The following is a 27169-nucleotide window of genomic DNA, read 5'->3' as shown; positions in this document are numbered from 1 at the left end:
CTCTGAAATATGTTCCTAAGTGCCACACACATTTTTTAACACTTCCAGGGATGGTGACTCCAAAGTTTCCCATTAAGTTGAGATTCCTGTGGTCTACAGAACAGAAAGGGTGAGCACTGGGTCCTACTGCTTCCAGAGGCTAACACATTCCTAAAAACCCCAGGCAGAGAGCATCAGTGGGATTAATGCTCTGAACCCCTTTTCAGAGCACTTATTTATCACCACTGCCCTCCAGGCCTTACACCACTTTGGGGAACCACAGGTTGCAGAACCCCATCATCCCCTGCCTGAATTAAAATCAGTTTGAAATCTCAAGTCCTGCAGGATCAGCAAGTCCAAAAAACGCCCAGTTTCCTATTACATCTTCATTGTTACATAGAATTTTTGAACATTTCTGGTTGACTGGGCTGTTTCAGGTAAGAGCTTGTCAAGAATGTCAAGTAAATTTGAATACTGGAAGTTTCTCAGTACACAAGCTCACGCTGAAAGGGGATGGTTTTCCAGAAATTGCTAAGAAGCAGTGCTTTATAACCCCAGTTTCCTCAAGGTATGTAGAGAAAGCAAAGGCAGTCATAAGTTGTTGTTAGCAGAGTTTACCCTGCTGAACTGACATCATTTCCCTCTGGAAATGTTTTGCCAAAAGCAATCTGTGGATCACAAAAAGGTATGAAAAGTAGAAGAATGTTCCCTTTCCCTTCCCGTGCAAGGTGATGCAAACTATGTGCACATATTACACATGGTGAATTTTATTATATTAAGAAGTAAGAACTACAGAAAACCCCAGAGCAGCTCTAAAGCAGCTAGGAAAAAAAAATGGAGAAAACAAATTTACATTTGCTTTTCAGTCACAATTTCCATATTTAAAAAGGAGGAAAAAGCTCTTCCTACCTAAACCATCTGTATATACTGAGCACGAATAATTCCGAAATTCTACAAATCTATGTGAAATTATATCATAGATCCTGGTCAAGAGCTTGCCTATGGAATTCCAACAGCTCTCAGTGGCATTTTCTGATGTCAGATGCAAGCTGAACCATTTCCTTTTCCAAGGCAGAGCAGAAGGTTCCATCACTTAATCATTCCCAGCACTTAGGATCAGACAAGTAAGGCAAGTTGCAAGGTCTGCATTAATATCAACACTCCAGCAACCTCTCACACCCCATGGCACAGTGAGAACTCAATTTTACATTAATAAACCCTAACACCAAACTGTTAGAAACTCAGAAGACACCAGGTATTACAACTTCCATAAATTACAGCCGAGCTCAAATGGCCCGTACAAGCAATTGTACAGTGATAAAGCCTAAGTGGATGATATTTAAACAGATATTTGATTTATGGCAGAATTTTACATCGTGCTGGAATTCAAATGACAATTTACAAGCCCAGAGACGAGAAATCCCTGTCCCATGCAAACTGCTGTTTGCAGTGCTCTGTCAGAAGAGCTGAATGCTGAATCCTTCAGGAAGGAATCCTTCCCTCTGACGGTCTCGGGGCACAGAAGCCAAATGATAAAACAGGACATTTAAAAAGAGAATGAACCAAGCTGCTGCTTCATCCCCAGGTAGGAAATTACATCCTTGGTCTTCTCAGAGTGAAGTCTGACAAATCTCACATTTGCAAGGCAGCTGCCTGTGGTTCCTGGCACCACAAAAACCTCTGATGGCAAATTTGAGGGTTTGTCAGTCAGGCTCTTCAGAGGTGCACGGATTGTGACGACTGGAGAAGAGACAGACCCATCTCTGTAGTGGCATCAGCACCACTGAAGTCACAGAACTGGAAAGGTTGGAAAAGTCCTCCAAGGCCATCGAGTCCAGCCTGTGACTGTCATCCAGCCCAGAGCACTGAGTGCCACATCCAGTTGTTCCCTGGGGCACCTCCAGGCATGGGGACCCCAAACCTCCCTGGGCAGCCCCTGCCAATGCCTGGCCACCCTTTCCATGAAGGAGTTCCTGCTGATGTCCACCCTGAGCCTCCCCTGGCCCAGCCTGAGGCCGTTCCCTCTCCTCCTGTCCCTGTTCCCTGGGAGCAGAGCCCGATTTCCCCCCCTGGCTGCCCCCTCCTGTCAGGGACTTGTGCAGAGCCACAAGGTCCCCCCTGAGCCTCCTTTGCTCCAGGCTGAGCCCCTTTCCCAGCTCCCTCAGCCTCTCCTGGGGCTCCAGCCCCTCCCCAGATCCACTGTCCTTCTCTAAACAAATTATTAACCATCATGAAAAAATTGTACTTTGGACTGAAATCGGAGATGCCTCAGGGGAGTCCTCCTGGGCAGCTTTTCACTGAAGCCTCAGAACAGTCCTGTTAAGAAAATTAGCAGGAAAAGTGGCCTCAAGTTGTGCCAGGGGAGGTTCAGACTGGATACTAGGAAAATTTCCTCACTGAAAGGGTGGTCAGGAACTGGCACAGGCTGCCCAGGGAAGTGGTGGAGTCTCCATCCCTGGAAGTGTTCAGAAAACACGTGGATGTGGCACACGTAGGGATTAGCGGTGAGGTTGGCAGTGCTGGGTTAAAGGTCGAACTTGATGATATTAGAGGGCTTTTCTAGCTGTAAAAATGTTGTGATTTTATGAAAACAAGAGCTGGATTTGCAGGGGAGGAATTGTGGGATGCACAGTCTAGAACCGAACTTGCACACCCGAAGAGGCTGCGAATGGCTCCCCTGAGACCAGAAACCCTCTTGTTCCCCAGCAACGAGCAACTACAGGTAATTCTGGGTGATAAAAAGAAAAAAAAATCCATCAAGGAGAAGATTTATCAGAGGAAAAAACCTCACAGGCTTCCAGCAGGATCCAGGAAAACCTCTCGGCCAATAGCTGGAGCAGCAGTAATTGTTCCAAATCTATCAATAAAGCTGAGCTGCTCCTTCATTGACTGCAAACACCAATTTCTTTCATGGAGGATTATAAGTTGATGTTCATGGTCTCTCTACCACCATTAGGGTGATAAACAGTTGAAACTACATCAGGATCTGACACGCAGATCAATTCTGGGTCCATAAAGAATCTACACAAGAGGTTCCTGGACAGGGATTTACTGCCCCCAGTTTTTATTCCCTCTCGCTGCTAAAATTACTTCTGTCAAGCACTTACAAGAGTATGGAGGAGAAAGGGGGGGGGGGGGCAGGGGGAAAGGGAGGAAAAAAGGCAAAAAGAATTAATTTTTCATGTGCTGCTGGAACAGCCTTTTGAAAATTCGGGAGTTTTTAAGGCAAATATGTTCCTGCTTTGGAAATGATGCTGAACAGCAGGTGGGACTGAGCTAAATAGTGAGCCAGCAGCACGAGCTGCTCACTATCCAGCACGCAGCAATTTGAAACACCAAACTAAGCTGTCGAGATTTTCTCCCAGGGCAGTCGCGGGCTTCATGTTACCAGCGCCAAATTATATTAGACATTTAATTTTAAACCTCAGGTACTTAAATGTAAAACCTTACAACAGTAATAGTCATAAAGCAGTGGGGCATTCCATTTCAGAGAATGGATTTTTCTATTTTTCCCCTTTAATTTAACCAGCACCTCCTGTTTTGTGGCTCTGCCCACTACAAAGTAATTTATCTAATTAGGAGATGTTCACAGCTGCTTGAAAGACAGAAGCCCCAGGAAACCAAAGGTCTGGTTTGGAAGACTTTGAAAAGTTCTCTGGAGCCACACAAAGTATTAATTTAATGTGAAAAAAAGGTGCAGAGAAAAATTGAATCCCAATATGTTATTTTGTCTACAATAAAACCATGTGACAATAAGCAGGCATATTCTCCAGTACATTGGCATTTGAATTCCAAAAGATGCTTAGCTTCTTGCCATACCTGCTGCTTTCACAGTATTAGCTTTTTATGACTAAAATTCAAAAATCTTTTAATGGAGAAAAAGCCCCCTGAAATTAAAAAGGGTTTTTCATGCGTCAACTTGCCAACATAAAGGACACATTTCTGAGCTTGCCCAAAGATGATACACTCAGGGCAATCAATTATTCTTGAGGTTTTGTAGGAGTTTTGGTGCGATACTTCTGAGTCTGCTGACCCTGAGTTGCCTAAAACTCATCCTTAATCCAATTTTCCCCACATATTTATAAAAAAAAAAACCTTTAATTTTTTTTTTTTTTAATACTAGAACCTCTGCAAGAAATTATTCGAGGTAGGCTTATTCACAAGAACCCACCAGTCACCTGCAATTTCAAAATAAATATTTCATAGATAATTCTGGCTGTCATCTCTCTTGAGGCAGAAGTAATCCCATACGAATGTCAAGTCAGAAAAAGGTACTGCACATATGGGGGAGTGCAGAGAGCTGGGGTGGGAGAAAAGGCTCCCTTCACCAGGGAAGGAATTGCAAACCAGCTCAGCAGCAGGAGCAGTGAGTCCAGCAAAAATACAGCATTTTGAAGTCAAGGGGATGGCAAAAAGAAGGAATTCAGGTGCTATTCCTACTTTTTAAAATTCTATTTCCATGCCACTTGTAAGAATTCACTGGATTTTGAAGGTTTTTCTCCCCTGCAGCCTCAGTTGTTGCATCTGGCACAGGGATGGCACCTGTTCACCTGCCAGCAGGTGTGTCAAGGTGCACAGGACTGCAGCCTACAGCTCTTGCTTTCCTCCTGGAGCCATCTTGCCTTAGAAAAGCTACAGGATAAAAGGCACAAAAAAGCCCAAACTTTGGTCTAAGATTTTTAGAAGGGAGATAGAGTTGGGGTAGATTAAAAAGATAAAGCAGCTCTGGAAAAAAGAGGCAGAAAATACATGGTTTTAAGTGGGAAACCAGCTCAGCATCCATGCAGGGCAATGCTGCCTCCCCTAAAAGCTTAACCAGGAGTGGGTGAGCCGGGTGGGCACAGAAGAGAACAGGGCTGAAGCCTTTATTTCACTGTGCTGCTTCACAACATCCCTGCCTTCCTGCAAGGCTCCAACACAAAGCTCTTAGTCAAAACCTGGGCCATTTAAATCCAAATTCTCCTGAAGGTGCTGCCCCCACATTCACAGCTCCAGAAATGTCTGTGCTTTGGTAACCATGAGTTTGATAGCTGATGCCACTCAGAAACAAGGTGAGCACGGATTTTAGACTCTCTATTCTCCTAAGGTGGCACCAAAAACCTGTCCAGAGCTGCTGGAAAACCCAGAGATGCTCTCAGGGCTATGCTCAGATTCAGACCTTATACAGCCACAGAGATAAACATGGGACAGGTGAAATAGTTCCCATATCCCCCTAACTGTCCCCATTTTAGGGGCAGCCACCAGAAACAGCATTCCTCCCCTTGTTTCTGACCTATTCACCCTGGCCTGGTAGCAAATATCACATCTACCCTTTAAAAACAACCACCCATTGTCTCACTGCTACAATCTAATAATTCCTAAACACCATCAGGAATAGTGTCTGCTCCTTTTAATGCTGTTAAGTGCTCCACAGAGGAAACACTAAGACTGTGCCAGGAGTGTGCAGGCAGTAGAGCAAGAGCACAGCAGAGAAAGGACACGCTGAAGAGAAGATCTGGAGGGTCATTGACTGCTAATACCCATCACATGGGGCAAGGAATCTGAGTATCAAGCAAACAACCTACATTATGTGGCTGCCCCATCCCTGGGAATGCTCAAGGCCAGGTTAGATGGGGCTTGGAGCACCCTGGGATAGTGGAAGGCATCCCTGCCCATGGCAGAGGGTTTTTAAGGTCCCTTCAAACCCAAACCATTCTGGGATCCTCTGATTATGCACCTGAAATGAAAATTAAGCAGTATTGTAACTACATTAGCTCTTCATGTTGAAAAAAGAATCACAGAATTCTTTCAGGCTGCTCCAAGCCCCAATGTCCAACCTGGCCTTGGGCACCGCCAGGGATCCAGGGGCAGCCACAGCTGCTCTGGGCACCCTGTGCCAGGGCCTGCCCACCCTCACAGGGAAGGATTTCTCCCTAATTTGCAATCCAAACCTCCTCTCTTTCAGTTTAAAGCCATTCCCCCTTGTCCTGTCACTCCATGCCCTCGTAAAAAAATTATTCTACCGATCCATTCCCTTTTACCTAATCCCGATTCTTCCCTCAGGCGCTTCAAGTTCGGCACCCAGCAGCACAACGGGGCCACAGAGCTTCATTTTTTATTTTATTTTTTTTTCCTTTTGAAAAAAAGCAAGAGCACCAAACTGCCCCTTCACCCCACAGCACGTGACCCCCCCCAGCTCCAGGTTTCTTACCACTGCTAATGCCAGAGTTGGCAATGACTGTGGCCTCGCTCCACTGATCTGCACTGGAGACCGAGTAGGAGCGCTGGTGCATACCGTCCGGGCGGCTGTTGAAGGACACCAGACTGATCCCACTGGCCATCTGAGACACAGATGTGCTAGTAGTCACGTTCCCTAGGCACAAACGGAAAACAAATCGTGTCAATAGAGAGGACAAAAGGGATTTTGCATCAGGGTGGACGGGGGGGTATCTTAACAAGAGCAGAGACAGCCACGCAACGACCCTCGCTGAAGCGCTGGAGCTGGCGGGCCTGAGACCAGAGCTTCCAGCAGCTCAAATCCAGCTAAGAGGACAAAAAAAGCCAAAATTTGCACAGTGTCACCTCGTTCTGTTCGTTCACCTTCTGGGAAACACCATCTTCTACCACCCTGCTAGCAGGCACTCACTCTGTAGCTTCTCTGTAGCTTGTTAAGACTGCACACAGAAAATCAATCTGTTCCTGAAAGCCACTGTTTGTACAACTGAGCTGAGACAACTGAGCCAACTCCAAGAGTTTAAAGCAATCCGCCTCCAAATAATACCTGAGGCAGGTATGTGCCCCAAGAACACAGTGATGGGGAGCAAATGACAGCCAGCACTGAGAGATCAAGGGGAAAAAAAACTTTCTTGGACATTTAATCTTCAAACAACCTCGTGACACAAAGCACACATTAGACTGACTGCAAGGATCATTCCTGGGTCTCATCCCAGGAATGGGACACAGGACAAACAGCCTTTACCCAGTAAACACTTCTGTATTTTCATGATCATTGAAGCCCAGGACATTAAAATGCTGGGAGCTGTGTGCGAGGGGGTGTGACAGGGACAGGTTTCTCACCATAAAACAGGAGAAGTGGGATCTGGTTGAACTCATTTTAGAGCAGGAACAATTAAAACCTTTCCAGAAACTCGGGTTTTTGATGGTCTTACTTACAACCTGCTATGGGCCAAAACCTGCTCCACGGTTTTGGGTTCTGAGCACACTTTACTCCGTTCCTAGCACGGGTCTTGCATATCAAAAGCCACGAAGAATTTACAGTGCCAGTTTCATTGCTCATGGCAGGCTCTCTAAAGGTGCCCCACAGGTCCTCTATGGATTGAAGAACACTCTTAAAAAACACATGCAAAGGGAAAGGAACAGACGCAATATTATAACGTACCCTCACACTTTGCATTTCCATTGCACCTTCTCCTGATGAGTTCAGAAAAATTAATGAATTAATTTTCAATGCTCCTGTGAGGTTGTTAATTATCTGCTATCATTTCCCCCATTTTTCAGAGGTTAAATGACCCAGGGCCACAAAGGAAGATTGTGGCAGGCTTGAAAATAAAACCCAGATCTCCTGACTCCCAGTTCTATCATTATGTCTTTTCCCAGAGCAGCCTTTGGGAAGACAGCAGAGCTCAGTGAACTACTTTGTGTTTATTAGAGTTGGCATAATTGTCCCTTTCTCTCCTCCCCTTTCCCAAGACAAAAATCTCCTCTTTAGTCCTTAACACAGATCCATCACAGTATCTTCAATGCACAAAGTGTCTTCACTGCACTTACTCAGCCCTCAAGAACTTCTGCATGGCAATCCCTGCTTTGCAGGCATGAAATACGGACAGAAAAACTCATTTCTTTAATTATGCAAAGTCTAAGGTGGCTTTTGGAACCATGTTGGGACCTCCCAAGGCATGAGACTACAGAGCAGAGGACTAAATTGTAATTCAGTATTTTAAAACCACAATAGAAGATGAAAACATGAGCTGACAGAAGCTGTGTTTTGTGCTGTCTTAAAGGAAATCTCCCTCCAAATCAGCTTCTGTGATGCTGCTGATGCTCACTTTGAAATCTCCTTTTCTTCTGGTTTTCACCATCCAGAAAAAACTATGAACATTAATAAATTATTTTGATGATCCACCAAATTAAAGGGAGTGGCTGATGTGATTGACTAGAGTTTGAGACAGAGTAGATTCTACAAACTTGAGATTTAGGCCAACATAGACACAACAGAAGCAGTGACATTTTTATGCTGACATCTTCCACCTAGTCCACAAGTTTTTGAACACCAGTGTCCATTCACCTTCGAACCATGATGCAGAAACAAAACCTTGAAAAGAGAATATCAAGATTTCTGCGTCGTCATGTCAGCACCAGAAGCTTTACTCTCACCTTAAAGCCATCTGAGGAAACTCCAACCCTACATTTTGGCATGAACCTGTTGAGAAGTGACTTATTCTGGGAACCAAAGAAGAATTCTTCTTCCACTGCACCTCTCTCAAAGGTATGGGCTGCTAGCACGGAATAGGTGCCAAGGGCATTCATGTGACACGTCACTGCTCAGTGATGAACCCAGCCCAGCTCCCCTTTTTCCTACTACCATAGCCTGGTAACCTTCATCCTGCAACCTTCATGATAGCATTTGTTCAGGATTAAGTTCCACTCTGTCCAGGTGTATTTTCATGATGTATCAGACCATCAAGCCAGAATCCACGAGTAGGTATCAGAAGGGCCAGACTACAGAAAATAGTGTGCCTTCTCCTGTCTCCCTCCTCGATCTGTTTAACTCTAGCACAAACTTGTTACTCAGAACCTTATTTAAAAATCATCATTTCCCAATCCATCACTAACTCTTCCACTTTCCAGTCTAACTGCAGGACATGCATCCCACACTAGGCGCTGATGCAAAACAAGGCCTGCTGCTCTGTGCCACGCAGCTGCGTGTGCCACACAGAGCTTCTCCAACACAGCCCCATCTACAGTGGGCAAACCCCAATCCACGCCTGGCAGAAGTCCTTTAATTTTCCTCAGGGATAAAGCCTCGACAGCAGACACCAGCTCAGTCTTTCAGCAGACAAGTGGGAGAGAGTGAAAAAGAGGAGGCCAGCAGCACTCAGTGAAAATGCTGAAGATCTCCCCACCCCTGGCAGGAGGGTTGGACCAGATGAGATTTAAGGGACCTCCCAACCCAAACCATTCCGTGGCTGTCTGATGTACGAAAAGGAAAGTCTGTATGTTGGGTTAGGCACGTGAAGCCTGCACACCCTGCACCTCTTGTCCCCCACCCACAGACAGACACCCATCTCCACATTAACCCCGAGCTCCTGGCCTGCTACCTGGCCCACGCTGGAGCTGTGAAAGAGTTGCCTCTTCAAATGCATCCTATATGCATCAGCTGGTTGCTCAAGTTGATTAGCAGGGGGCAGTTAAATTACTATGCTAATCCATGTATTCTCAGCACTGTTTCCTTGATATGGATATGTGTATATGCTTACTGGGAAGCCTTGATTAGTTCAAGCTTCAATGTGTCAAAGGCTCCAGATTCTTTCCAAAGAATAATTTTAGCTGTACTCACATCCCTAAAGTGTGGGAGCTGATTTGAAAAGGTACTTACCTCTACCATATGCTATTTTTCTTTAAACAATTTGCATTTCAAAGGGAATATGGCATTTATATTTGAATGAATATCAGTATGTTGCCAGAACTTGTCTCAAATGAGCAAAAAAAAAGATGCTGGTCTCCTATTGAACAGAAATGTTTTCATCTACCAAAGGAGCATCAAAGGAAGAGTTCCTCTTTCTAGCTCTAGACAGCTTTATTAAAACTATCTTTTCTGATGTTATAAAACACCCCGTTACGACCGCGCTTACAAAACGTTCAAACAATTAAGCCCCACAAAACCCATCCAAATTAAGATTCAAGGTAATTTCCAGGTTTGGCCACTGCTCAGCAGAAGAGCCCACAAGAAAAGTGAGCGTGCTCACACAAAATCCCATTGATATCCCCATTTATTCAGTATAAATCGCTGCAAAGAGCAGGTGGAGAACAAGAGGAATTAAGCTGAGCAGTGCCTGTGTGTGGAGGAGCTGAGGGAAACAGACACTGGGGGCAGAACGAGAACAAGGGAGTCACTCTGGCTCTTCACACGCAGCCCTTTTGGATTTCCAAAACAACAGAGCAGGAATGCAACACTCGGAAATGATATGGAAATAACCAGGATTTGCACAAACACAGGACCAGACAAGAGGTGAACAGTGTGTTGGTAAAAGCCAAAAGGTAAAGGGTCTATTGTAAAAATTGTAATAAAATATGCAATGAAGGTTAATACAAATGCTGTCTTACATATATGCAGTGACTTGTCCATCAAAAAAGAAACCACTCATGGTTTTGGTCATGGTTGTTCCTGTAATGGAACAGTGCGAGGGACAGCACGTCAGCAATCCCTCTTTTGCTGGTTTTTAACTTAGTAATCCAGTGAATCATCACAGGTTAGTGTAACAGACACATCATTTCAAGCCTTCACCAACTACACCACCCACTAATTACAAATGCAGAACGAATGTAATTCACAAGCAGACCCTGAAAAGCGAGATACGAGTGACACGAACGATACAGGGCACCAATGATTTCCATTCCCTGCTGCAGACACATCTGTGATTTCCCCCAAACAAATCAGCTACCAGAAGTTACATCCTCAAGTGCAACTAATATACTCCTGGATTTATGAGACGAGCAGTCAGTGCAGGAGTTGTGAAGCAGAACTGTATTTTTCTGTGAAGCAGCAGCATATGAGACTCGCAGAGGGGCTGCACAGAAAGAGTGAATCAGATAAACTGCAGCCCTACTGCTCTGCTTTCACCATGTTTTATTTGTGCCAAGCTCCTCGTGTTCCCGATGAGCTTCTCTTCCAAAAAAAAAAAAACCAAAAGAAAAGACAAGAGAAGAGAAAGAAATAAACCTCTTAAGGCCAGAGGGCTGCGCTCACCAGCTGTTAGAACTAATGAAAAATACATTAGAGTTGTGGGTCAGGAAATCCTGACTCTTGATATCAGAGGGTTAATTGTTTCAAATCGTGTTGGGTCAATTTGTGTTGCAGGAATTCTGCCTATTCTTGAAATGCCCTCTAATTCAGCACCAGGCACTGTCAAGTAGGTTAGCCTGGCTGCTGGCTGCCCGCTCCAAACCCACACCCAGCACGGCTCCCTCGAGTCTCTTCAGGCATCAGGGTGGAGAGGGAAAGGGAGATGTCCCCACTGCTGTCTGCAAAAGGATGGGAAGCATTCCCTTCCCATCCTCAGTTCTGCGTCACACTCGGGAATTAACTCCCAGAGTTGTGCAGAAACCTTTCCAAGGGACAAACCTTCCCTGAGAAGTGTCTGACCATCCCAGCTGGACTTCCTGCCTCTCCTGCACCTACAGATAGGAACCCTTGGCACCAGGAACACGTGGGGATGGCTCTTCAGGGTTCCATCCGTTTGCTGCCTCAGCATCCATCTTTTCCAGGTGCATCCTCCTTTCTGTGCCCACTCTGGAGATCGTGTGCTGCACCGAAATCTGGGAAAACAGCAACTTCAAGCTTCCTGCCTCTCCCACTAAGGAGTCAGTCTGCACTGGGAAGGGAGGGACTGCCCAGGTGTCTGGCCACGTTCTGAGGAGACTGGGGGACCTGGAGAGCTCCAAATTTCATAGCCAGGTTCTTGAGTGGGGTGAAATTCCCTCAAGTATTGCCATGGATTCTGCTTCATCCCGACAGCAGCGTGCAAACAGCACATGGTCTCTGCCCTGGGTTTATCAGGCACCTAAAATTACTTGAGGTAACTCATATGTGAAACAAGAACGAGTGAGAGGGAGGATTGGAAACAGGGGATCTCTCAGGTCCCTTCCAACCCAAACCACTGCGACTCTGTGACAAAAATCTTTCCAAACCACACTGGTTCCAGTGCTGAACCTCTCCCCTCAACACGCTGACAATCATTTCCAACACTGCAGCAGCAAACTTGCTTGTGAGTTTTACTTAGTTTTAAGACTTCTTTTTTCCCCAGAAGCATTTATTTACTGAACAAAATTCCTGAGGACAAGCAGCTATTCCTAGAGGAAGCCCTTCCACCTCCATCCCCAACGAACTGGGCTCGATTAGCAGCGCACAAACCGAGCGGGGTCAGTACTAATGAACAAACAAGGCAGTGCCAAGAAATATCCTGGCAGTGAAGGACGTGGTGCTGGGAGTATAACGAGGAAAGCCATTATTCTCAGAGCATGCCAAAGCAACACAGCAAGTGTGGAGGAAAATTAAGTCATCAGAGGAGACATCTCTTCTAAAAGAAAGTTAAACCCAACATCTTCACCGCGGGCTTCTGCTCGAGATCCCCGACTATTTATTCTGCTGGGATCAAAGTCTGCTTTCCTTTCCTGGCAGGCATATGATTACTTTTTCTGTAGTTTTAACAAATAACAGCAATAAATTAGATATGCCTGGCTTTCTGGGCAAGTCCTGATTGAGGTTATCTGCTTGTTCGGGGACTGCAGCTTTAAGACCCAGAGGTGAGCGTTTTGCACTGGCAAAAACTCTGCTTCGTGTTGCTCTAATTTGGTTGTGAATCCCGACAGGAACCACGGATTTAACTCTGCAAAAAACAACAGCAGAGATCCAAATCATTCCGAGGGAGGTACAGCGGAGCATGTGCAGGGCCCTGAGGCAACGGATGTGAAACGCTTCCCAATCCCTTCGCCTGCCTGTGGAAACTGTCAATAATGGAATTGGAGAGGGGTGGTGGGTCCTACCTGCGCACTGAGATGAACTGGGCTAACTTTGGGAGCTTCCCACGAGCTCCAACCCTCCCCAAACCCTGCGAGCTGCAGCCAGAGCCCTCCTCGGGGTGGGGAGGGACCACTGCAGGCATTCACCGCCTCTTCAGGAACCGGAACAAAGAAACTTTATTTTCGCAAAAGAGACAATAGATACGAATGTGAGATGACTCTTTTTTTTTTTTTTTTAAATAGCTATTGCCACTGTAACAGCAGCTAAGTGAATGCATGTCTGCAGTGTGAGCAGTTTTGATAAACAGCCTCTGCGGGCCACACAACGGGGATAATGTATCCTTAAGTACTGCCAATGAGCTGCCATTCTGCACAGCCAATTACTTCTGTGCGTCTGTCACTCAAAGGAAAAATGACTGAGCCCATTAGATCAAACCTTTGTCACTGTTCCTAATGCACTCTTAGGCCTCATTAATCTGAGGGAGCAGCAACACAGCCGCCGGTGCCTCATTGCCTCCCCCACAACAGGCCCACGTGAATCTTCTCATCTCTCCCCCAAGTGCACCACGTTAATCAAGCTCTCCTTATTACCCCGGTCCCTGTCACGGCGGAGAGCGCTCTCTCTCTTAAATGCTCTCATTATGGTCCATCTTTAGAGCTGGCTGAGTGGAAAAAAAAAAAAAAAAAAAAAAAATAGAGGGGGGGGGGGGAACCAACAAAAACCCGAGCCAGAGAGAAAGAGAAGAGGAAAAAGCAAGTCCGATCACATTAATATTCATGACAATAATTAGTATTCTAGGTCACTGAATATTCATGCTATTAGTTTGGTTTTTTATGGGTTTGCTGGATGTCCTGATTGCTGGAGTGTGGAGGAAAACAGCATGGTTGGGACTTTAGATGTCAACGGCAGTTCAATACTCCAAACACATTTATGAATTTTTTTTTTTTTCTCCCCCGTTTGGTAAATCAGCTTCAACCCTCCCGATGGCTTTAATATCTTAAAATCACTGGGGGGGGAAAGCACAAACGATCCTGCAAAGGTCTGAACATCCAACCAGTTCGTGCTGCAGCGTGTGACCGTCAAGACACAGGGATTGCATCGGGTGGACAAGGCAGATGTGGGATTTTATCCAGGATACGGCGCCACGGAGGCATGAAAATCATCCAGAGGGAAACAGGCACTGACCGTGGGTTCCAGTCACCTGCCTGAAGCTCCACGACAAATTCCTACCTCATCATCATTAGGGATTTGCCCACCCTGAGAAAGGATCCTCAGACATCTTGTTCTTCCTTTTTTCCCCTGAAGAGAAAAATCTCAGCAAACTCACTTTTCTCAGTATTTAACAAATGCAGTTATTTTATCTAATATTTGTTTCATAAGGGTTAATACATGCTCTGCTCCCTTCCCCCCACTGGTAAGGAATATAGGGTACTAACAGTGAAAGTTTCTTTTTCTCTAGTTCTGGAAAGGGCAAATCCTAGTCCAAAGGAACTGGGGAAAACGACCTTGAGGGATCCCCCTCTAGTGGGATGAAAGGGAAATCCCGGATGCGCTTGAAATTGGGCTTTTTTCCTTTGCGAGCAAACTGCCAACTTCTCCCTCCCGTTGCTGCAGCTGTGTATCACTGAGCCAACAGCAAAGCCACCCAAATGGAAAACTGACTCAGGTGAGCAATGACAAAAGTAAGTCACAGACTTGCAGCTGTGCTCAAAACTCGCGCTCGAGTCGAAGCGCGGGGAACGTTTGGCGTGAAGTCACCTCACGTCCCTCGCCCCACCGCAGGACTGGCGACAAGTAACTCCCCAAAAACCAACCTCTTGGCCATGTGGGAACCACACCAGATCACCCTCAGTCACCTCCCAGCAGGGAATTCAGAGGAGATTCCAGAATTCAGGACTCGGTTCAGCATTTATTCGCAAAGGCGCCCAAGATCCGCAGGCTTTGGAGCAATTGCCCACGCTTGTGAGCTCTTGGCTTGATAAACATTTTTACTCATCATCAGCCTGATCGTAACATCTGAATCCTCACAGTGACCTCCAATTAAAAAAGATTATTGCATGATCTGCAAAAACCACTGAGGGTTTGATAGATGATCACAATTAATAACAGGCAGGAAGCTCGCACTGATAAGAACGCGGAGCTGCCGTTCCTGCAGCATCTGAAATGTCACAAGCAGTTAGCAGATAACAACCTTCAGCACACTTAATGATGGCCCTGGAACTCACACATTTTGGGATACTTCACATACTGTACAGTCACCATTTTAAGGAAATTTAATAGCACCAAATTATTTAAATGAAGTGCTAATCAGGAAACAATTTATCTCTACACCATAAGCTATTTTTAGATGTGAACTTTCTACATCAGTGGCTCTTGCTACAGCTCAGGCTTTGGGTTGTTTGGAGAGGAGAAGAAATAAATGACTCCTGGGAGAGATTTCCGGGGTAAGTTCACCTTCAGGTCAAGCAGCTCAAATGCAACCCAATTCAGGAGTGAATGAAACCTGGACCCACTCCTGGCTCCAAAGTCAGGCTGAGCCAGCCCCTAAAGGGCAGAGAGACTGGCCAGAGGGATGGACAGGACTCTGTGGGATGGATGGACTCTGGCCCTGCTCCCAGCTATTACAGAAAGCTGGAACTGAGCAAGCCCAAGATGCACCAACAGAATGACGCTCAGTGCCATGTAAATTTAATTTGAATTTCAGTTACCTAAGCATCATTGGTCAGCTTGGATTGAAGATACCACAGAAGTGACATAATTTTAGATTAAAGGGAGTAAACATCTATTTCCCCCAGCTCAGAGATTCCTACCAAGTTAGCTTACAAGTGGGAGCACCTTCCATAAAGTCACTGATAATAATCTTTGTTATTTGAAGTCTCTGTAGAACATAAATAACACAACACCCCCTCCCCCCCCCCCCATCCCCCGGGTCCCTCTGTATTTTCTGGGAGAAGCTGCCACACAGAATCCCAGTTTTTACACAACAAACCCCAAACTGCACCTCCAAGAACCCAAGAAGAGACCAGTTTTCAAATCAAAGTCAACCTTTTTCCAGGCAAGGTGCCTGGCTTTGCAACAGCAGGAGCAGCCCAACCTTCTACTCCTTCCTCTGCTTTCTGAGGAGCACAGAAAATATTCCTTTTTCCTACTGCTGTTGCACTTCCAGTTTGTTCACTGTCACACCATGACCGTGACAATGTCCACCTACCACGACTATGACCTCACGTCAAGGGAAAAGTATTTTTCCCAAACCTTGTGCCAGTGGGAACCCAGCAGGAAAGAGCCACCCTGAGGTTTTTAAATTCGTATATTCCCATAAAGGCCTTTATTTTTTTTTTTTTTTACATCTCTGAAACAGAGACTCTCAAGGACTGGAACTTGGCTTTTGCTGTGAAGATGATTACTTCCCAGAGATGCCTGCTTCCAGAAGTTTGGGATGTAAGCATATTTATGGATTGGGACAGCTGCCATGGAGAGATGATTATTACATGCCTGGCTGTCCATGTCTTTAAAACCAGAAAAGCAATCTTGTTCAGCTCAGAAGTGCCCCAAAGCATGACAGAATTCCATGTGATAGGAATGACACACTCCTGAACTCTTCCCATTCTGCGTCAGTGAAACCCAACAGAAAACCCCGTGCTTGCTGCTTGGCTGCTGTAACTTGCAGTGCCCAATAACTGAGTTTGCCCCTCCTGAATTCACAGCATTGCCCTGATCAGCCTTGCTCCTTCTGTTCTGCTCACAAGCACTGTCATGGGAAGCACCTTGGGAAACACCCTCCCCATGTGGGAGGAAATTAAAGGTGTCTGATCAACCACTGAGGTCCAAAAAGGCGTTAGAGAGGGAAGGGCATGAGAAGAAGGAGGAGCTCAAGCTGCTTTGCTGCCTCACAGACCGTGGTGGGATCAGAAGAGTGGCTGAATCACAAGAAATTACACTCAGAGAAAACTATTTGCTGAAAAATGGACTTAAAACATCAGTTATAGCCAATCAAACAGGCATTTCTTGGCAAAACTGGCACTGCAATCCATCCTTAAGGGGCAGCTTCCAAGCAGTGTTTGTGTGTCAAACAAAGGCATCATCCAAGATAAGCAGCACTTGGCTGTTTTGGGGAGAGGTGACGTGAAACAGCAAAAACGTAGTGAATTTACAGGCCTAAAAATCAAAATAGCAAGTGCTGATTCTTTCTGTTTGTCCAAACCTCCTCCACGTGGCCGACCCACGTACAGAAACCTCCCAGCCACAAACCAGGGAGTGACAAGTTCAGCCCTGTGATCAATTTTAAAGCATCACACGGGCTCCAGACACTCTTCCCAGCACTAACAAGTGAGGGAAAGCCCTGGGACAGCAGCACAGCCTGCAAGGGATCATTTGCAGGTGTTCTGAGCTGCGTGGCAGGTAGCTGCAGATATTCCAGATGTCCTCCTGGCACTCCAGAACCGAGCTCTGGCTACCTACGGGTCTGCCACCCATTGGGAGCTGTGACCACCATCACTGAGCACATCACTGAGCACATCAGAGTTCAGATGAACACAGCAGGCACAGCTTGGGACAGTGTCTTTCACATTCCCCTCATATTTTCAACTCCCTCTCTGCAGTGCAGCCCTCCAGCCTCACCTGAACACCAGAGCACTGGCAGTGACACATGGGCTGATGCAGAGCTGAGCTGCTGGCAGAGATTTCCCAGATCCAGTCTGTCCTGCTACTTTTTAATTTCCATTTAGTTTCTTTCTCTCTTTTTCTCTCTCTTCCTTTCTCTTTTTCTTTCTCTCTCTCTTTCTCTTTCTTGCTTTCTCATTCTTCACTGACAAGCAGCTCCTTTCTATGCTTGCCTTTAATCCAGTAGCAAGCAGCAGGTGCTGACCAGACACCAACAACAGCAGAGTCCTTCAGTGTTTCTGAGCGAGAGGATGAAGAAGCCAAGAGGAAGGAGAGAAGCTCCAAGCGTTCCCACAGTGTTATTTGAAATACCCTATCTAAATTTGGAATTCCTGGCATAATTAACTTCTTTCTCTGTGATCAAACCTCAGCCTGGCCAGGATGCACACACACACAGTGCTCCCACCCTTGCCAGGGAGAGTTGCCTGCTGTAAACTGTTGTGGGAAGTTTCCCCCCTGACCTGGCAAACCAAGTATATCCCAAAACATGTAAATTCCATGCTCTAAACCTTAAATTATTATGTATCTCTAAATATGTTTCCAGAAACTTGCTTCTCTGAAGCAATCAAGTAATTTTTGCCTCTGTTCAAATGTCTTAAAAGCCAAAATCTCTTATTTTGAACATTTCACCCGTGGTTTATTGACTTAGTCCAGCACTTTTCTTCCCTAAATTAGGAAGTGTATTGAAAAGCAGAAGCACTCCCCACACCTAGTCATCTAAATTAAATAGTAAACTCAGAAAAACCCAACCATGAATAATTTTCTCCTATGAATTCTTCCAGTGCCAAGGCACAACTTGAAAAAGGGTCTGATGAAATCACAGCTTCAGACACCTCAGTTCCCAGGCCAAGATCTCCAGGGGTGTCTGCTCAGTGGCACAGCTTTAAAAATCCATCTTGGCCAGTACCATTCAGAGTTGGAAGGAAGAACACTTCTGTTTTCCCCTAATAAAAGGGAATGTCTCAAAAAAACAGGGAATTACACCTCAGCTTGAAGGACCGGGCTTGGAATTAGATGATTTTTAAGGCCCTTCCAACCCAAACCAGCCTGATTCTATGGAACATGAGATAGGTACCTATCAACATCCAAGAGAAGACACCCGAATATCCAGGAATCCCAGGGCTGCTCATCCCAGTGGGCTTTGCACAGGGGCAGGAATGTGCAGGGATGGTTTTGCCAGCGCACGCAGGAGGTGTCTACGTTAACCATAAATGCAAAAGGCACTTGGTGCTTTATGGATGTCATCCCAAACATGCTGACAGAACTTCCACTAGACCATTATGAGTTTTGTACAAGCTGTGCATTTTACAAGATGAATTGTCTCAAATGTTTTCCCTTAATGCAATTTTTTAAAATCCACTTAGCTGTATGGACAAGTACTTCAGCAAACAATAAACTTCTTTGTTTAGAGCTCAGGAGGAGCTATAAACCACTTCCATCAATAAATTAAAACAGCTTTCCACAGAAGAATCTTGCTGTTAGAAGAATGCGTAATATTGAACTTTCTAAAAGCAGAAAGAAGGGCTGTGGCTCTCACCAGGAAGCCATAAAAAGCCCTTTCAGATCATACAGCATTTGCTTTTCATAAGTATTAGATAAGAGATCATAAATTCCCCCCATATGTTAATTACTGTGAAATTATGTAGGGCTTTGGCAAGCACAAGTTAACAAATACACAGACACCGAAGGCTACTCAGAAACTCAGAATCTCTCCTGCGGGACACATCAGCAGCGAGGGCCTAAAAACTTCCACATCAGTGGGTTTGTAAATCCCAGAAGGCTTTGGGTTGGAAGGGGTCCTAAAGTTCATCTAATTCCACCCCTTACCATGGGCAGGGACACCTTCCATGAGATCAGGTTGCTTTGAGCACCAATCAGCCTGGCCTGGGACACTTCCAATTATTAAGAGATATCCATCCCTATCCCAGTTGTCCATGATAATTCACTGGAAATGCAGCTTTTACCCCCTTTCTTTTTCCCCCTAGCAGGGTCTTCTCTTACCTGAATTTGGCGAGATGTGTAAACTGCTCATGTCTTTGGAGAGGCCGTTGGTTTTGGGGCTGGAGATGGGGGCACAGGCTGACGTGGCTCGGGGCGGCCTCTTCCCGGGGACCTTCACGGTGGTTCTCAGCAAGTCGATCTCCTTCCCGTGAACGTTCTGCATGTAGTCCTGGGAAGAGAGGAAAAAACCCCAAAAGCCAACATCAAACGGGGAGTTCTGTAAGCAGCAGAATGAATAAACCTGGTTTCACAAGGTTTTGGCCCTACATCCTCTGCCAGCACCCACCATATGGTTTTCCCCTTCCTTCCACGTTCTTGATAATCCCTTCCACACATCTCTCAACAACTAACCCCAAAAGTCTGGAGCTTTCTCGTGGATCCTCCAGCTGGGTAAGAGGTGATTCACAACAGGGCCATGTGTGGGAATTCACCAGCTAAAGGTCCCAAACAGGAGGAAGCAAGGCTGAATGTCCCTCCTGAGCATGTTTATTTGTGTCTCCTCGCTGCCAGTGTTTTATGCCTTTATCTTTGCTCCCTCAAATTTGGCTGGAATGGGTCAGCAGGCACCAAAATTACAAAAGGGCACCAGCAGGAAGGTTTCAGCAATTCCAACTCTGTTTCCTTAGAATATGACCCTTCCTGCACCCACACAAAATATCACCAAAGGGGAAAAATCGTGCAAATTGCATCTAATTGATGAGAGCAAGCACGTTAAAAACTAGGAGCCAGAAGTGGGAAAGACATCTGTGTTGCCCAAAGAAGCTGTGGATGCCCCTGGATCCCTGGAAGTGTCCAAGGCCAGCTTGGACGGGGCTTGGAGCAACTTGGGATAGTGGAAGGTGTCCCTGGAATGAGATGAGCTTTAGGGTCCCTTCCAACCCAAACCACTCCAGGACTCTGTGGATTAAGGACCCCAAGAGAAAACCAGCAATTTGGCGTGGCTGGGAGAAGATCTGGGCTGAAGCTCTTGAGTTAAGCTGGGGACCAAGGAATGAATGGCATTCCTGAGCATCTTCTGTGTGGAGGCCAAAAGTCTGAGCTGCTTTTCAGACAGAACTCGATCACCTCACAGAGACCTGGCTGATGCTGTGGGCATCTCCACGAGGAAAAATGTAACTCCCTGTTGTCCAGGTGATGAAGGCAAGATTTAGCCAGATAACAAGTGTAAGACCAAAGACTACCAGCACTGACTAGGCTGGTTCCCAAGCCGCAGCACACAGACCTGGACACCACCAGAACACCCACTTCACAAGGAGTTTTCTGAATTCACCCAAAATCTGTCTCACTGCTGCCACAATCCAGGGAGCAACCAGCTCCCTCATCAAGACCCTTTCACCTTTGGTAGTTTTTACAATACAAATTATATATTCTGCTCAAAACCCATCAAAAATCTCGACAAGCAAGAATTTCTTCATCATTAATAGAAATCGGTGATAAAACCCTCAAACTAAGCCATCACAGCAGCTTATTTTTCCAAGCTGTCTGGGAATTATTACCAGCAAAAGGTGGAGTCTGATCGATTCGTGGGGAGAGGACGCAGAGCTCTGCTGCCAAGAGAAACAAAGGCAATCCACTCAGGAAAATTCCTTCGCTAGGTGCTGGAGACGAACAAACGCGCCTCATCCGTAAATCATCAACTTGGCAGAACTTTCTAGCTCGGGTGTCACTTCTTCACATATTAAAATACAATAAGCAGAAGATAATTGAGCATTTATTGCTTATGGGCTCTGAAGTGAGGTTTAATCAGAGAGTGACTAAACCTTGGCACATGCTCTTTTCCAATAGTTTTATTTACTGTACAACCAACTTCAACTGGAGAAGGGAGTTTTGGATCCAAAGTCTTCAGGTGAAGGGGGGGTGTGACTTCACAACTTTGGAGATGTGGCAGGGCGTCATTAAAGCCCTTTCAACTGGGTGTAAACCAGGCGGAGGTGAGGCACAAAACCACTTGAGGAAGCGAGGGAGTGTGGGCAAACAAAACCAACGTGCTGCAGCCGCCGTCAGACCCATGCGCCCGAACAACAACAGATGCAGGGTAGGTATTAATGTCAGCTTAAATATTTATGGGGATATATCAAATGTAAATAATAAAGGCCCTTTCATCGTGTGCAGGATGCACAGCGATAATCTGCGGGTCTCCCCGAGGAGAGGAGGGCAGGGACCAGGTTCCCAGCCCCGTCAGATCCCCGCTTGGGGAATGAAAGTTCAAACTACAAAATGATGCCAGGGCTTCTGAAGCGCAATGGAGGGTTTGATCAGATTAGAACAGATGAGGGTCTTGCTGTCATCTGGAATATGCTGTGTTAAAGAGAAGACAGCAAGCTGGATTTTGATATGCAAATGGTACAGGGATAACTCCCCGAGATGTTAGTTGTAGAAAATGCTGATCCGAGAAAAAAGGGGAAAAAACCCTTTAACAAGGCATGAGGGTAATTCAAAGCCAAGTACTTTTAAACAGCACTTAACAAGTCCCTAGAGCCCACTCAACAGTGGGCCACCCCAGACGTGCCATCTTCTGCCCCTCAACAGCTTGAAAAAGTAGTAATTGCGAATCCATTTGCATTTTTCTTCTCAACTCGTCCGTGTTCATCATTCAGCAAGGCAGGGGGAAAAAAAAAATCAAAAAAAAATTAAAGCCAGCAGCAAAGCAGAGGGACCCCTCCCCAAACATGTGGCGCAGAGGAGACGCGGGCGCCCCGATCCCCCACACCCCGCGCTCACACCTCCGCCGTCGCTTGTTTTCTACATTTCGCTCCTAATTATGTTGCATCTATTGCCATACACTTAATTAGCTGCATTAATGTGATTTCTTTTCACATAGTCAAGCAATTAAGAGCTATGATTGAGTTTCATTCAATTAGCCTCAACAAACATGCTAATTGATGTCCCAGATGCAAATGAGGTGCAGTGAGAGAAACCTGCTAGCAACTGAGAGTTGTGGCGGGGGGACCCGGGGCTCGCAGCTCGCTGGCAGCAGCACGGCTTAACACGGCTCCCCCTCCTCCCAGGGCAGGGGGACACCAGCCATTAGTGCCTGTGCTGTCCCAAAGAGCTCCCTACAGGAACCACGGGCGGGTGCCAGACCCCGTCGGCGCCGTCCCCCTGGTTCTGGCGGGAGCCGGAGCGCGGCGGAACGTTCCGCTGGTCCCGGGAACTGAGGGCTATCCCGAGGTCTCCACCCCGGCTCCCAGCTGCTGAGGCACCACGCAGGTGATGGCCTGCAGTCAGCACGAACTGGCAGCTCCATCTTAGTCAGAGCGGGGCGATGCTGCCTCCGCATCCATCAATCCATAATCCCCCAAAACGCGCTCCCCGCGTCGATTCTCATCCCTCTGCGTCCCCGGGTTACCGCTCCGATGCGGCGCCGCCGAGGTGGTAATTTGACTACTCAAGGCCATTGACCATTATCTACAGGACTAAATAAACTGTTAAAATATCAGGGGAAAATCAAGAAAAGCTGCATTGACTGAAGATGACACCAAATATTACTTGACAGCCCCACAAAATGAATTGCCTTGAGTAAGAAAGGAACGATGTGCCATGACACAGAATAATGTAAAGTAAAATTACTTTAGTTCTGCTCTTAATACAGCAGCTCTCTGTTTACAACAGCAGAAATTAATTTAACCAATTAACTGAGCAGAAGCCTTTCAGACATGCAAATTGAGCAAATGGGTATGATCATGTTTTCTAAGCAGGCCTACCAAAAAGAGACACTGCTATTTTTGGGGGACTCTTTGGACTTCCAATGCCAGCAGCTGTTAAATTTGTAATGATTTCTGATGGTCCTCAAAGCTGGAGAAAACACTCCACCAAAGACCATGAGCTGAACCAAGGCTATGGGGTGGTTCCAGCTTGATGCCTATGTCCAACCTGGCCTTGGACACTTCCAGGGATCCAGGGGCAGCCACAGCTCCTGTGGGCTGGGGCCTCCCCACCCTCACAGGGAACAGTTCCTTCCCAATATCCAATCTGAATCCACTCTCCTTCAGCTTAAAGCCATTCCCTCTTGTCCTATGCATGGCTCCTCCCTAGAGCCATCCTTAAGTTAAAGCCATGGCTAAAGTTAGTTACCAAAAACATGGATATAAAAAACATTACGGAGTTTGAGGGTTTTCAAATACTACAAGAGATGGTGGATAGAGAGAAAGCCCCTCACTGGGGTTGTAGCTTTACACTGGGTAAAGGGGTTTCCAAGCTCACACTGAAACCACTCACCTCGGGATACAACATATGTCACAACACTAAAATGTAAAAAATTATCTGCTCCTTCCTAGAGGTCTCCCCGTGTTTCTTCCATCTGTCCCACTGCCACCCTTTTCCAATGCACCACATATGGAATGAGAGACTCTCTGAGAGCAGTGACTTTCCATGGCTGTAATGGTACACAGGTATGAGTATCACACTTTTTTCTTCCTTTTCAGCTATTCCAATCTCTCAGAAGCCTGTTTTTCCATCACTAGGAACAGGTCCAGGCTAAGAATCCTCCCCAGATCTGTGCCTGGTTTCCACACAGCTCCTAATGAGCTTCTTCCCCATCCCTGGAAGTGTCCAAGGCCAGGCTGGATGGGGATGTGAACAACCTGGTCTAGTGGAAGGTGTCCCTGCCCATGGCAGGGAGATGGAACAAGATGAGCTTTAAGGTCCCTTCCAACCCAAACCATTCTGTGATTCTACAAAAAACCCCTTCATTTTGTGGCAGTTTCCCCCCAGTGTTCAGTGGGACATAACACTCCTAAGGCTCCACTTACTGAGGTTGAAATAGTGTTTCCTGATCTGAGGCGTAATAAAAATTATTATGGAAAAGGAAGTTTATGGTTGCACCTCTGGATGACATTTTAAAGACTGCGTGCAGCGTATTTTTTGAAAGACAATTCCAATTTTGTGAGCTGACCTATTGGACCCACAAAACCTATTGTTCACCCTCAGCAACAACCAAATTCTCTTCCCCCCAAACCAGAGCAGCCCAGGAAATTGGATGGAGCCCTGACTTTTGTGCCTCTCTGTGGCAGTCAGACATTTTTATTGCAAAACGCCGTCTGGAAAAGATGCAAAACAAAATTGCTAAACTGCAAAAAAAGAAGAAAAGGAAGGGGGGGGGGCTGGGGAGGGAGAAGAAAAAAAACAAAAGGCCCCCTTCCCTTTGCTTATTGAGTTCAAAGGCATAACATGCAGCACCCTGCAGCAAATGGGAAGCTACACTAATTTTAAAGCCATAAAACGCTATAAAGTGCCCTGCGGGGCAGGACTACACTGGAGCTAGTTGCACCTAAATAAGCCATGGTTCATTTACTTCGCAGCTTAGCCTAATGTAATCATCAGCAGATTCCTAGCCTAGAGTTGTAACAGGCATGGAGCCGCTGCCGCCGAGGCGACACTCCCAGCCATGGAGGGGCCGCCGCCACATCGCCGTTGATTAGAAAATTTTTCAGTTTTGACAAGCCCTTAATGAACATAAATCGCTCCTTGATTGGTTTCCGTGTGGGGCCACAGGCACACCTAAGAAGAAACAACACAACACACACAACACACACACACACACACACACACAAAAAAAAGTCTCCCCAACTCCTCGCCCTCGCTGCTTTTCCCAGGAAGGGCCTAAGCTGCGGATGGACGGTCGGGATACGAGCCACAGTGGAATATATTCATCAAATGGTCCTGGGAAATTAGCTGTTCCTACCCCCCTCTAGCATATAAACATGGCCATAATATCATTCAGCTTCAAAATGCATAGTTAGTCTTAAGGAAAGCCATGAAATGTTATTTTCTGAGGAGAACAGAGGGATGGAAACGCATTCTGGAAAACACTGCTCACCCTAAAACGCTCTGTCCTGACAAAAAGGTCATCATGAATCTGTTTGCTTCACATTGGGAATCAAGAACATTAAATTTCAGCAATAAAAAGCACTGGCTATACCTCTACCGTGGTGTTGTTAATCAGCTCCATCAGTGTTGCAGGGGCAGGGGAGGAAGCCAGGGCAACACTTGGAACACAACAGCAACAAAATGTTGGTCTTTTTGTAAATGGATTGCTTATTTGCATAAAAGTTTAAGGAAACTCTTCCCCTTGCACTTCACTTCTCATTCAGCCTTTGTAATGAGAGCTGCTGTAAAAGACAAACCAGAGTTTTACCACCCTGAGTAATTTATGAAGCATTTATACCCACAGCAGTTAGCTCGGCTGGACAGGAAGCTCTAATTTTATAAACCCCCCTGATTAATTAATAGCTTGGCTTTTGCCTTTTAAATTGCAACTCATTCTGATCCTAAGAATTTTCCTTGACTTTCTGAAGAGAGAGCAGGCAGACAGGACACTGAAACGTGTGTTTGCTCCAGCCTGTGCAGCTCTGCCACAGCACAGTTTTGTTTGCCACACGACTGAGTGTCGACTCCCTTGAGGGCACTGAGGCCTGGACAGATCCTTGTGGGTCCCTTCCCACTCAGGATATTCTGTGGTTCTATGATCTTCCTCAGTTTTATGTTTGTCCCCCCATTTTATCTTCACTCTGTTACATCTTTCAGGTTAAGATAATAAAGAAGTTTTCCAGGGAGCTCCAAAGTGTCTGAGTGATCTGTACAGCTACAGCACTTTATAAAATAATCAGAAATTACTAGGCTCATATTTAACTGTTCTATCATTCATTTTTTCCTATCCTAACCAATGTTTTAGGTATGTTAATGCATGAAATAGTAACTACAATAAAAGCTTACACAAGCTTCAGATTTATCTCCATCAATACTCAAACTGTAGCTCTGTAGGGTTCGTTCTGGTCACTGCTCTCTCAGGAGGGAGAGCTACATCACATGTGGCAAGTAACACAGAATCCCAGAACGGTTGGGGTTGGAAGGCACCTTAAAGCTCACCCTGTTCCACCCCCTGCCATGGGCACAGACCTTTCCACCATCCCAGGTTGTTCCAAGCCCTGTCCAACCTGGCCTTGAGCACTTCCAGAGTCCTTTTGTCAGTCCAAGTCTGTATTTACCAAAGGCTGATTTAGGATCAGTTGTTGATAGGAAATGCCAGTTAAAAGGCCCTTCAGAGCCAGCCAATATCCAGCTTTACATTCCTTCAGAGCAAAAACGGGGGGTGAAAAGGACACACAGAGTGGTATTTTAGAAATGTATGAGCATGAATATTTCTATTAAAGCAACACAAACAACACACTTCAGAGCTATTGAACTGCCTGAGGTACCACAAGCCTGGAAACAAGGCTGAGCTGCAACGATGGCTGTGGGGGATATTCCTAATGGGAAGGGGAGCGCGGTTCCCTCAGCTGGAGCAGCACCAGGCTCCGGGTGCTGACTGGTCACACAGGACATCACACTGCTCTCTAGTATGAGGGGAGATGGGATCCTGCATTTGCAAGCAGGCTTTCTGTCTCCAAATAGTTCAGGAAAATCACACGAGCTGGTAACAACAATTTCAACTGCAGCTCTGAGAAAAACGCTGGGACCCGAGAAAAGCGCACGGAGCTACAACACTTCCAGATACCAACACAGAAGAGGTTCTCAAAAGCCTCCTGCTTCTCACCATCTGCTTTTTCTGGAGGAAATGGCCAAGCAGAGAAAGCTCAAATGACACCTCAAGTCTTAAGGAATTTTACAGTGTCTGGGGTTTGCAGGGTATTCCCAGAGAGAATGTGTCTGTATAATGCATTGCTGAAGCTCTTGTGCCAAGTTTAGCCTGGTGTTGGGTCTGACTCCTTACCAGGCTGAAATGCTGCCTTTTAAAAAAATTATTTGAGAACAATAATCCAATTTATTATAGCAGAACAGCACTGCTAATGC

General features: G+C 46.0%; 1 protein-coding gene across 16 annotated transcripts in view; it reads right to left on the bottom strand.

Moving 5' to 3' along the window:
* AGAP1 (ArfGAP with GTPase domain, ankyrin repeat and PH domain 1) overlaps window positions 1–27169 on the bottom strand; it is a 309586-nt gene that overhangs the window by 88849 nt on the left and 193568 nt on the right. For 11 of the 16 annotated variants that reach the window (XM_069021702.1, XM_069021703.1, XM_069021705.1 and 8 more), the window contains 2 exons: window positions 19379–19547; window positions 6170–6331 (listed from right to left, as the gene is read on the bottom strand). In XM_069021702.1, the coding sequence (XP_068877803.1) occupies window positions 6170–6331; window positions 19379–19547 (331 nt within the window). Of the gene's footprint in view, window positions 1–4184; window positions 5696–6169; window positions 6332–13144; window positions 13380–17225; window positions 17617–19378; window positions 19548–27169 lie in introns of those variants that run through there. The other 5 variants (XM_069021708.1, XM_069021699.1, XM_069021709.1 and 2 more) reach the window with 4 other exon arrangements.

This window comes from Aphelocoma coerulescens, chromosome 7 (genome assembly GCF_041296385.1).
Source record: "Aphelocoma coerulescens isolate FSJ_1873_10779 chromosome 7, UR_Acoe_1.0, whole genome shotgun sequence".
NCBI classification, from domain to species: domain Eukaryota; kingdom Metazoa; phylum Chordata; class Aves; order Passeriformes; family Corvidae; genus Aphelocoma; species Aphelocoma coerulescens.
The sequence above is the reverse complement of the archived record's forward strand: the minus strand, read 5'-3'. Positions and strand labels throughout refer to the sequence as shown.